Source organism: Centropristis striata, chromosome 12, assembly GCF_030273125.1.
Source record: "Centropristis striata isolate RG_2023a ecotype Rhode Island chromosome 12, C.striata_1.0, whole genome shotgun sequence".
Lineage (NCBI taxonomy): Eukaryota > Metazoa > Chordata > Actinopteri > Perciformes > Serranidae > Centropristis > Centropristis striata.
Window position 1 is genome coordinate 9,151,416 of NC_081528.1, and position 12,713 is coordinate 9,164,128.

Here is a 12,713-nt window from a genome sequence, read left to right on the forward strand (position 1 = left end):
AGTGTATCTCTGGTGGCTATTGAAAGAAAACATAAATAAATCAGACAAAAGTAGAAAAAGTTTTTCTATAATAAAAGATGACGAAATAATTTGTCGTACTATGCTATGTCGTTCTGTGCATAAAGGCCTACAGTATTTATCTTTTAAAAGCTCTGGCTCACTAGCTAATGAGCATCCTGACTTTTGACACTAAAGCTATTTTCCTCATACTTTAATAATCCCCCATTGTCTGTTATTCTGGAATAGCTCCCATTTGTGATGATCACAAAATTTAAGTAATGAGATTATATACAAACATGGAGGATCCAGTAGTGTTGAATCTGCTTCTTTTTTTTTTTTTTTACACAACTCCAAAGTTAATAGTCTCTATAATGCATCTCTGGCTACTTGAATACACTGGGGGTCTTTCCAGAGAATTCACAAACATTCCTGTTTAATTAAATGGTGAATAAAACTTGTCAGTGCACCACAGTTCACAGTCAAAGTGTTGTTTTTTTCATTTTAATTCATTATTTCAGATGAGAGAAGCTGTTTCAAGTCTCATCACAAAAACCAACTGATGAAGCAGAAACAGATACAGAAGAGTTAAAGGAACATGGGATAAGTGATAAGAGAAAAAGTAATTCTGTTAAATGCTGTTCAACAATGAAAAGACAGAACAGAACCAAACAGGGACATCATGGAAATAGAACCTGGAAGAAAACCAACAAACCAAACATGATATTGAGAGTGTCAACGTTTTGAAAGTCCGGTTCTGTAAGCTTTATAGTTAGCACTGTCTGTCTGAATCTTCATTAATCACTTATTTTATGTAGCAGCTAATAATTCTAATGTTCAGTATACTGAAGTTTTTCTGTCACAACTTAGCATTACTAACCAAAAAAAAAAAAGACTTGGGAAAGAAACAAAGGCATATTCTGGATCAAACGGAGAAAGACAGCTGAAATGACCCTGCAGGGAAAAGAAAAAGAAGCATAAAATATTTCAGTTTTAAGGTTTGAGGTTGTTCAGTTTTTCAAGTTCCATCCACTTGTGCACTGAACTTTTCCGAGTGGCTTCATCCTGCTGTAATACATCAGGGAGACGTTGTGGTAAATAGTAAGTGCTTCACAAGACATTATTCCCGACTTCAAGCGGTGAAATTACAGAAGGCAAAATGTTACAGTTTGTGCAGTCACACCACTGTCCGTTATAGGACAATGCTTGAAGTGACAATTGTAACATTTTCAGATCAATGCAGGTTTGCTACTCCCTGATATAGAACAGTTGTGATTCACTATTCAGCCACGTCTTAGGGGTTTAACAAATGTGGTCAGCCCCGAGATCTCAAACCATCTGGTTTCATGATCAATTTAGTCAGTCAATGATGACAAACAGCCATGTTCATTATGTATATAATGGCATTTGTGTGATAAACCTCTTCTCTTTATCACTGGATGTTGATTTCTCATCTCATAAAAGTACATGAAAACTACTTTAACAATTTCATCATTAACAAAACAAAAAGTTTGCAATAACTATCTGGATTCAGCTTCACAAATGTGAAATTTTTCTGTTTTCTATGAGATTCAACAAAAAAACATAAGACAAAAGGCATCTTAGTATTGACAGGGGATCTTTGATGCTGAGCTGTAACTCAGGTGGTTTTTCTGTGCTGTACTTATGTTGCAAATTCAAAATAAAACAGATATATTGTATATGTATGCATACAGAGGTTTTTGACAATATCTTTTCATAATTTATCCTCTTAGATAGCTACTGCCTGCTGTCATATTTAATATATATGTGGAAAGCATGTTGCAACTTAATTTTAATTCATTTCAAATAATTTTTAAAATTGCTAACAAGCAATATGGTATTTTGTTTATGTCAGAATGAAAGCGACAGCAACACAGGAAGTGAAATCAACTCTACACTCTTTGCATGGGTTAAAACACAGACTGATGGTTGTTTATGTGGAAGGCTCCTGCGGTTGCCATAAGTACTTCATAAGGTTTAATCTGACGTTCTGTGTGGAGCTTCTTTCTTTAGCCAATAAATAATTGGGTAACAGCCTGGAAGACGAAAATCTAAATACCCATCGCGTTTCAAAGTTCACCATTTTTGTAGCATCACATCTGCAGCAGAGACACCGATAGGCGAGTGTTTACACAATCTGTTAAGAATTTGAAACACAATAGTTTGTAAGGGACAGCATGTCTATTCTAACCCTGCAATTAATAAACACATTAAAACAAAAACAGCATTGATCAGGGCCACTCGTTTTGAACCTTCTTGCCAACATCATAAATGACTGTAATTCACTCCAAACGCAGTGCTTCAAAGATATAAACATTTGTACAATCTTTAGAAAAAAATTCACATTAAATGTGCTCAATCTGTCATCTGGAAACAGTTCATTCCACAACAAACACCTCTCTGATAAGGTTCTTATGTCTTCTCCATCCTCAGTAAAACCTCTTGTTCCTCTCCTGTCTCTTCTGGAAAACTACAGCTCCCACCACAGCACACACTACGATTCCCAGCAGAGCACACAGCAGAAGCAGGAAGACCTTCCAGCCGGTGAGGGGCGTGCCTCGGAAGTTTCCGGTGGGATCGTCAATGTTGTCTGTGAAGGAAGAAGAAATTCTGCGTTCACTTTCATGTTCAATTCAGAATGTGTAAATGACTGACCTCAGTAAGTCCCAGGTAACTTGCTTTTGATAGAGTATAACAAACTAATGAGCGCAACTAGTAAAACAACAAAACTGAAACTGGTACGAATGTGAATTAACAGTTTTTGTTTTGTTTTTTTAAAAGGAAGATTGGAAATGTCACCAATTGCTATAAATTGTAGGCCTTTACCAAATAATCCAAAGATTTATTCATAACGTTGACATTGAAATTCTAAATCAACATGTGAATGCTGTGCAGCTATTTTCTATTTTGTATGTGCTTTAACCTAGTGTTTCTGCACAGCAGTTGAAATAGATTAGGCTACATGCATTTATTAGCATTATATTGTTTGTAGATTTAGATTGAAGTGGTGGCTGTGTAGATTTTTTTAGTTGTGAAAGGACAAACCTTTCCAATAACCCCAGAAAATAAAAATATAGGTGTAATAATTTAAAAAATGCACAACATCCATAAATACATTTTTATTCTGCTTTGTTTTCTGCAGCAATTAAACAGCACTATAAATTACATTTATATAATCACAATGGCAAGTATGTATGTTGACCAAACTAAAGAAAGCTCATGTAAAAAAAAGATAAATCTGATGAATAACTGTATTTAAATTAAATATTTTATTTGAGGATATTTATTCTATTATTATTTTTTAGGGTGATGATCCCATAAAATACAACGACAGACATTTAAAGCTTCCTTCAAAACTATCAATAGAAGCTTGAAATGAAAAAAAAAATGTCAGTAGGTACAGCCCTAGTAAACTGCTTCTATGTTGATTTTTCCCCCAATGTTTATTATCTTTATTTCCTGGTTTAGGTGTAGTAATGTAATCCTGTTTCGCATTTCAAATCCAAACAGGGAAGACGGGAAACTTTCATCTACCTTTAGGGGACTTGAGGAGGCTGACGCTGGGCTCAATCTTGGTCCAGTCCAGGTTCTCCTCCTCAGGGGTGTGTTCTACCATCAGCTGGTAGAGCTTCATAGAGATGATGTCATGGTTATCTGGAAAACAATACATGCGTTTAAACTCTTAGCAAATCTGCAATAATCTGTGATATAATATTGGCATGAATACATCCCTGGACAATAAAGAAGAATGCAATAACAATGGCATATTTTTCTCATTTAAAATAGAAAAAATGTCCTTGAAAATTTCAGTACTGAATATTATGACCTCTTTATATTCACCGTTTGTTAGTGTGCAGCTTTAATACTTTGACCTACCAGACAGATCTCCTGTAGCTGCTGAGGCACCAAAGAAATATCCAGTAGGAAGACGAACTCCTCCGATGTCGATGCACTCCTTCCATTCATTCTTGTCCTCCACATCAACCATCACCTGCAGGATAAAGGCTGGATGTAAGAAATACAATGCAGCACTGCAACAAGTGACTATTTATTACAAACTTAAGAGGTCATAAAAAAAAACAGGAAATGAGAAAATAAAAAAAGTGTTGTGGACGAAAAAATTATTCAAACTGAATCCAGACAAACATATGGGCTTAAAAATATCTTTATAGGGAAAAAAATACACCCTTAGTCAGCCATATTATAGTATACTAGTGCTATAGCTGAGAAAACACAAAGCACATACAGTGAGTCTTCCTTTGGAGTAGCGAACGGCGAGGTACGTGTCGTGCTCTCTGTTCCTGATCTCAGCCGAGCAGCCTCCAAGCTCAGATGATCGGCCATCTTTGCCGTGGTCGTAATTCACAGAGCCGTTATTAACCATGGCTGAAATGAACGGGAAGGAACGCTGGCGACAGAAAGGAAAGAATCAACAAATAGATCTTGAAAAACTTACATTATATACACACACATTCTTCAAAAAAAAAAGATACAGAAAATACAGAAAAACAAATATATGAAGCCATCATGATAAATTTATCAGCTCATGTTATACACATAAAGGCTACCTTCACACTGCAGGCATTTAAAGTCATATCTAATGTTTTGGATGACGCTCGGACATCAATACCTTATGAACGGCAAAATATTGTTCTGGAATTTGAGCAAAAAAAATTTTTTTTTCCATAACTACCCATAAGCCACTAGTTCCTGATATTTAGGTTACATTATTTGAATTCAACTTTAGCCTGAAGTAATTGAACTCCCCTCCATGTTTTGATCTTACTGTTCTCCATCACACCACTAACTGGCAACACTGACAAACTCTGACCTGTGCATTCAAAAGTAAATCAGGGCAGGATCTGTTTTAGTACCATGTAGAGGAAAAAGCAGGAGGGAAAAGAAGGAATAGAAAACGTCTAGCTGCAATATGAAAGTAGCATGTTTCACAAGTTATAGTAAGATAAAAAACAAACATCTTTAAGACATTAAGCGTATGTTTCGGATCTTTTTGAAGTGGGGTTGTATGAGTAACTTATCCACAGTCAGTGTATTACCTACCGTGGATTGGGGATCGCTGCAAGGTGCCTTTTAGCCACTTAATATTTATACATTTGTTTGTTTAAGTGTACGCTACATATAGAATATTTTCTCTGGTTGACCTAGCTATAGGACTGCCCCTCCAATGGGAGGGACACAAAACACAGTAGTAGCTGATTAGAGTGTTTGTGTTATTGTGTGTTTTTGGTGTTTAAGGGTTAGTTTAGGTTCACCAAAGTCACATAAAGTAACTACTGATGGAGGCAGCGGTAAACCAGCAACTCATGTGTTCTGCAAGATTAAATTAAAAAGTATATTTTTTTTTAAAGTGATGTTCATCGTCATTGTCATGTTGATTCTTTTTAGGTGGTTAAAATACATTTTCATGTTACTGCCATGTGCAGCATTGCTACGCTTAGCTCCCATTCTGTATTCCTGTCTGTAACTCGAATGGGCATGCCAACCGCCATAAACTGAGACTGTGTGTGTGTGTGTGTGTAGGACCTTTTGGACATTAAAACAAACACTAATTAACGCTGGATCCTGACTGATCCTGTCCGAGTGTCTATCAATGAAATGATGCTGCCGTACATCCTCTACACACTTGGACGTAGCTTCTCTCTATTCTCTTAAAAAAACCATATAACCCCACTTCAAGGAATACAAGCTAACCCTTAAAGGAAGTTTAAACAGAAAGGTTAGTACCAGAGCATAATCATGCTCAATAAGTTGTGATTAAATTTGCTGTTTTGGTGTTGAAACAAATGTGTCAAAATAAATTCTGTGGGGTTTTCAGTGTTAGCATGCTTAAAACGTTCTGACAACATGCCCATTCAAAGTGAAGAAAAACAGCATGCTGACGAGGAAAACCTGAGCAACCACTCACATCTGTCGCTTCATCGTTAGAGTAAGTATCTATAAAAACGGCCAGCCCGTGGAACAGAGCATTGTTGGAAAACACTGGCCCTGCAAAGAAACAAGCAGGTCATTCACCTCGAGCCGCACACACACTACACACTTACATCCATTCCATGGAGGTCATTGCGGAAGGTATCCACAAAAATAGCCAGGCCAAGAAACTGATCTTGGTTTCCAAACACAGGGCCTAGGATGGAGGCAGAGATGAGGCGAGACATGAGCAGACAACTCGAGACACTTTTCTCTAGTCAGCAGTGAAGCTGAGAGGGAACACACAAACATCTGGACATAATGGAATAAAGCTTACTGATGGAGCGAGCAGGGTGAAAGCTCAGTAACATTCAGTTTCAGAGTTTTTTTTAAGCATTTCAGTGAGTGCATCTTTGGATTTATATTTCTCTGCCATAGTTGAAGTGCTTTAAACATGTCATCTCTATCTTTTTCCATGCTTAAAACAGGAGGAAATGATGTAGAAAGTTACAAATGCACAGGCTAAGATTCTTATCCACTGACAAGCAAGGTCAGACATCTTGTGGTGACATGCAGCATTGAAAACTGCAGTAGTTTATATTGTGTATGCATGACTTAAATAATTGTTTGTTTATTTCTTATTTTTACAATAAGTGATCTATCTAGTATTTTAATGTTGCCGTGCATGATCATATGAATTTCCATATCAGCCCACCAGCAGGAGAAAACAAACCAGAACAAAGCCAAACGGTGATTATCTCCACCTTGACCTGGGCTTTGTCCATGCACTTAACTATGTGTGACTGTGCATGTGAGTAGAGAGAAAGCCTAGACTAGACTAGTGTCTAGTCTCACCGTGTTTAACTTTTCAATAGTCCTTAGTAAACATATAATGCATGGTTTAAAATAAAGATATGGTTCAGATTTATTTCCAGGACTCTTGTGGCTGTTCTTACCTTCATCTAACAGAAAGCAGCCTCACTGCTTTCTCACACACTTTGCTTTCTTGTACAGTATGATGTGTAAGATTTCAACTGATGTTCTACTTGAAGCTTTTATTGTAATGCAGATGCATGAGCACCATCTTATTTTTTTATTACAATGAAGTGGTGGTAAAAAAATAAAAGCAGCTGTCAGAGTGATTTTACTAGGTGAGGAGTTGCAGGTGAAAAGGGTGAGTATTGCATTTTAGGTCAATCCAAAATTCAACACTTTGATGCACAAAGGACCAACATGACATGAAGAGAGATCAAGCTGGGTGAGCTTATTTCAGAAATTAATTAGTAAAGAAGAGTGAGGCTGAAGATGAGGACTTTACCTGGATGCAGTCGGTCCTTTGTGTACCAAATGGCGATGCCATCGCCATGAAGATTCTTTTTTCCTGACCCATGTACTTTAAACTGCACATGCATCTCCCAGTCCTTCAGGTAACACGGCTGTAGAGCAGAAAGAGGAAAATTATTTTTTTCAGTATTCTATGGCGGTATCATGTAATAAGACAAAATAAACTTAATTCTGCTGCCCATTTTGACCAGGACTCCCTGGCTGTAGAGAAATTGTAACTCAATAGGACCTTTCAGCTTAAATAATGGATTTATAACATTAATAATAAAACAAAAAAATACACAACATGTAAATAACAGATTGACTATTAAAATCACTAATAGAACTTTTTTTACTAGAGTACTTTTTTGATATTTCAAATAAAAGTGGACAGCAGGGACACATTAGTCCAGAAACAACCACAGACTGAATATACTTTGCAAATGTCAAGTTTACAAGTTTATTAGTCATAAAAAGTAAACATTTAATTTTTAGGTTAGAAGCCAGGCTGAGTTGGCATGGCTGATGGAGAACTACTAACTTCTAAAAAACTGCAATAGGGTGATGTACAGTACAGGCCAAAAATTTGGACACACACCTTCTCATTCAATGCGTTTTCTTTATTTTCATTTACACTATTTACATTGTAGATTCTCACTGAAGGCATCAAAACTATGAATGAACACATATGGAATTATGTACTTAACAAAAAAGTGTGAAATAACTGAAAACATGTCTTGTATTTTAGATTCCTCAAAGTAACCACCCTTTTCTTACTAGAATATAAGACATGTTTTCAGTTATTTCACACTTTTTTTTAAGTACATAATTCCACATGTGTTCATTAATAGTTGCATGAATCTACAATGTAAATAGTCATGAAAATAAAGGAAACGCATTGAATGAGAAGGTGTGTCCAAACTTTTGGCCTGTACTGTATAAATGACAATATATGGTAATCAGATTGGAGATCTCAGCGATGTTTGAAGTCTTTCTCACCACAGTGTTCCAGATGGATCCCTGCTTGCTTCTCTCATCCGGAGTGAGTCGGACATATGAGGTCGTCACCAACGTGCTTCCCCAGAAGTCCCACTGACTACTGGGGCTGTTGCCAACACCTGCAAGACAAACAGATGATGAAAAAGACACAATCAGATGATCATGTGACAGAGAGGAGAGGATTCTTTTTTTCAGAAATGTCTTCAAGTTAAGTTTTCACAAAAATACAAGTTGCTTTTGTTTGTTCAGCTACAAAACTTGTCAAAGTGTCCCGCCACAGGTTGGTGCTTATTTACAGTGTGTGCTGTTCTTTTCTAATGTCAACATCACCACACTAAAATGCTTTCAAAACATCCTGTAGTTTTAGATTTAACGTGGCCTCGTAGGAGCAAATACGCACACCTTGTTGGTTGTGAAACGTGTAGAACAAGGATGTTACCCAACAGTTACTGTGAAAACATGTGCTCCAACAAGAAGTTTTAGACAGTTGGATATGTTAGCAGGAATGCACGTCACCATCAAAACTACAAAAAGTAGATTAACTGCACAGTAGAGCTGTGTGGTTGATGGAAATTTTATTAAAATCACATTAGGCAAGAGTTTGATGTCCAAATTGAAGGTGATGAATATTTTTAAGAGCAAAATGTGTCAAAAAACTATTCTGAATTACGTATTGTGATGCTGCAGAGATGTCCCGGTCTGCAAATAAGATTCTACAGGAAAATAAATTATTTGTTTGATAGAGATCCTCAAAAAATAATAATCCCACCATGATCCTTTTAATATATTTTTCCATGAAAATGAGAATAATGATCGAAAAAATGATCATCAATTTTTACCCCAAACCAACAGCACATCAATCTTTAGCCTAATACCATAGTATATCCTATATCATAGTATACAATATCCAAATTGCAACCACAAAAATGGAAGAACATACTGATATGACTTGTTATCCTAAGAGTCAAATAGAGTACAATTACCATAAAGCCAATTTAATTTTGACTTTAGTTTTTAGGGCCTGGTGGTATTACTGCAGATTCTGTCAATTATTTCCTTTTAGATTATGGTGTTCAGCTGCACTGCTTTGCAAGCATGAACATATCCAGTGTCCAGTTGTTTATGAGAATAACTAAGAATGTTAAAAGGGAATGGTGGGTGGAGTATTGCTGGTTTATTAATCAGTGTTAATGTTTATTATTAAAATAAAATATCAAGTCAGACATTTGTCTTTAAACCTTTGAGTTTAAACCTTTTTAAGTGTATGAACATTTTTACTACTGATTAATTACTTTACATTGAATAAGCTGATTAACTTTATGTCAAATCTTATTCTGTCTCAGACCTCCATTGAATTCACATCTTTGTATGTCTAAATGTATCAGCCATTCCCTCATCAGTAAGTGTGTGAAGGAACACAGGCCTGATATGACATTTGATATGATTTTCCTCACCACTACTGTTAACACACTCCCTGAATAAATACTTCCTTGTCCCAAGGGTGTGTTGCGAAAGCCTTGCACAATATGAATTATAGACGTTTTGAATCAAATACATTTTTTGCAGTTGGCACTTGGCAGTAAAATTCCTGACTTCCTTAACTTTAACGGTTACAGCCACCTGCAGCGAACTGTTTGATCAAGTGGCGTGATAAACTTGCTTTTCCACACTGAGCAACAGCTGCATCAGTTAAATATTAGGGGGTTTGGTTACAAACGTATTCACTACAAAAGTGTGACGCCTTGTGGATTAGATCAATGCCAAATTTACTAGTAATTAAATGACAATAAGAGTAGTCAGGAGCTCCTAAACTATGTATAATATCTTCTTAATATTTTGATGATTATTTTTATTTTCATTTCTGAAATAGTAAAGTGTGCAACATTTGTATTAAATTAACTATAACATGCAACATCCTTTTCTTTATTTGTTTCTAAATATTTCTTTTATATATTGTACTACACTTCCTGAAGACTCCAGTTCTGACTGAAATTTAACCAGCTCATTTTCAGCAAAGAACCTTAAATGGCACAAGTAAATAAATACATACATTCATGTCCCCCAACAACTGACAAGTCAAGCAAGTTTAATAGAAATCGGTTAACTTAAAGCTCCTAAAGTAATGCTAGTAAGTAAGTAAGTAAATTAAGCCTTGAAAGTTGATTACGGTTTTTGTCCAAAGCCAGTGTTGGAACAAAGTGTGTTACTACACAAACTAATGCATTATTAGGACAATACTGTTCTGCAGAAAATAGAAGTTTATATTTATATCAATATGAAGACAGTTAGAAAAAGGTAGACAGACTGTCTTGCTGTTGGGTGAAGCCTTGGCCAAACAAAGAACTAAAAGATTGAATGAAAAAACAGATAAGGTTTCAAATGATGGAGGACTAGTCAGGCCTCCAGACGTAAACAACACAGAGCCTGTTTGGGATGAACTGGACAGACAGCTAGCAAAGACACCTAAAGGTGCAACACATTTGTGGAACAGAAGGACACATTTTCCAAACAATGTCTAATTTACATTTCGTAACAAATACACACTTGTGTTTGGCTACTAAATAAATAAGCAATATACACTACAGGCCAAAAGTTTGGAAGAAAGATCAAATTTGTACAAAAAAAGATCATAGTTGCATTGGTATACTTTGCAACAAAATAAATGTGATTATTATATAAAGAGTCATTTATTAGAACACATTTTTACTATAATTATCAGGTTTTTATTGCTTAGACTTTGTGTATCCTTCTTTCCTTAATCTGTACTCTTGTTTCTTTTCTCAGCTCCTTCAATTTTAGCCATTTCCGTGGTAGTTTGTCAGAGTTATGAACACAGTTGAGATTTATTGGGATTTTTGTATCCAAACTCTCAAAAGCCAAAGAGCTAACGTGAATAATGCAAACAGTGATTTGTTTTTTTACTTTTGCACATAAGTTGTGACTCTTTTCTTTTGTTAACATTTAATCAGCAATGGTCTGGTAACGTCAATGTATACCTAAAGGTCAATTGAGGAAAACGATTCCATTCAATAAAAGGTAAAGTATGATCATGCAGTAAACACATCCAAAAATCCAAAGAATCCATACTGTTTTTTAAGACAGGCATTGTGAACAGAAAATTTAAGTTGCCTCCAAACTATTGGCCTGTTATTAATGTGTTTAATGCTTTAATTTTAAGAATGCATTGAATCATTAGACTGGTCAAACTTCAGTTACAACCGTAAAATGAAAGGTGTATTATAGTAGTGTATTATATTAAAAAAATGTTGTGTAAAATTGTTTAGCAATAAAAGGAATTATTTTAAAGAGAGAGAGAGAGAGAGAGGTTTTAAATATGTAAGCATTCTGTTAAGCTAAATAGACAATTCAGTAAGTTTTGATGAGCTACAGCAATAACAGCTTACATTACATTTATTTTGAAGACCATATGACTGATTCTTATAAAATTATGTCGTATTTATGAGCCACGATACTACGGTCACTTATATTAATTACCCAATAACTTACAAGTTTATCAATTATTAACTTCTAAAGAAGCAGCAACAGACGGGGAGTAGACAGAAGATGAGGTTAGCTAACGAGCTAACTAGCCGTGTTACCTTGGTAAGGCTTCATTAACGAGTGCTCTCTCTTCAGGTGTTCCGTGTTTCCGTCCGTTATATCACCAAACACCACACACAACTCGAACACAACGAGCACCAGTGTTGTGCTCAAAAATCCCCTGAAGTTCCCCATTTTGCTCAAAAAGCCTCGGACAGAAACTCTCACAACAAAATTGTTCTTCGTAACTCCATAAATCGAGCCGGTCCCTTCACTATTATCCTCCGGAGGCAAACCAAACAAGTCTGACGTTTATTGCCACACTTCCTAAACCAACGGAACGTTTTTTTCCCTTTACGTGTTTCTAAAATAATGAACATACAAAGGAAAAAATAATAGCGGTGCAAAAACTTTAATTAGTATGAAACATTTTTTATAAAATGGTAAGGAGGAAGCGTTAAACGCTGTGTGTTTCCACACGGAAGATTTTTGAATACGGTGGAAATTTAACAGCCAATCACAGACAAGCACATCGCAAATTAAGCCAATCAGGGAGCACTTGGTGTTCACCCTTTGTCCACTAGATGGCAACAGAAGACAAACAATAAAATCAGGTACTGTGATCTTTGTAGTTTATCTTGTTCAATACAAAGTTCAGTCTAAGTGAAGCTAAACTTACTGTTGTCTGTCTATAGTTTTATTATATTTTCAGTTGCAATATATGTGGCTCTGATTATAAAAACAACAACCTTCATTAGCCTTTACATTTTTAGATATTGGATAAAACTGATGTGAGTAATTCGTATCCCTAACTTAGAGGGGTTTTTTTAAATAGCATTAAACATTCATAAATGTATGTTATGGCAAAAAAAAAAATGGGTCATGAATTATTAGTGGTGGAACAA

At 35.7% G+C, this 12,713-nt stretch overlaps 1 protein-coding gene across 2 annotated transcripts; it reads right to left on the reverse strand.

Annotated features, from left to right (window-relative positions):
* Nucleotides 1-485: 485 nt before the first annotated feature.
* lman2 (lectin, mannose-binding 2) lies at nt 486-12,173 on the reverse strand. 2 transcript variants are annotated; one of them, XM_059346590.1, is made up of 8 exons: nt 11,868-12,173; nt 8,269-8,387; nt 7,265-7,382; nt 5,945-6,024; nt 4,265-4,426; nt 3,895-4,009; nt 3,553-3,672; nt 486-2,608 (listed from the first exon to the last, which is right to left on the reverse strand). In XM_059346590.1, the coding sequence occupies exons 1-8, from the start codon at nt 12,001-12,003 to the stop codon at nt 2,448-2,450; spliced, it is 1,011 nt and encodes a 336-aa protein (XP_059202573.1). In that variant the 5' UTR covers nt 12,004-12,173; the 3' UTR covers nt 486-2,447. The 2 variants fall into 2 exon arrangements, with proteins under 2 accessions (XP_059202573.1, XP_059202572.1); XM_059346589.1 differs by lacking the exon at nt 5,945-6,024 and adding an exon at nt 6,081-6,163 and having other exon boundaries at nt 11,868-12,172.
* Between the last annotated feature and the right edge of the window lie 540 nt (nt 12,174-12,713).

What these genes read in the sequence shown, in the direction of transcription:
- lman2 (XM_059346589.1), bottom strand. Translation starts at nt 12,003, where the DNA reads ATGGGGAACTTCAGGGGATTTTTGAGCACAACACTGGTGCTCGTTGTG. An exon ending in GTTAATGAAGCCTTACCAAG is followed by an intron (nt 8,388 to 11,867) that starts GTAACACGGCTA and finishes TTTGTCTTGCAG; the next exon opens with GTGTTGGCAACAGCCCCAGT. An exon ending in AAAGGACCGACTGCATCCAG is followed by an intron (nt 6,164 to 7,264) that starts GTAAAGTCCTCA and finishes CCTCCATCCTAG; the next exon opens with GCCCTGTGTTTGGAAACCAA.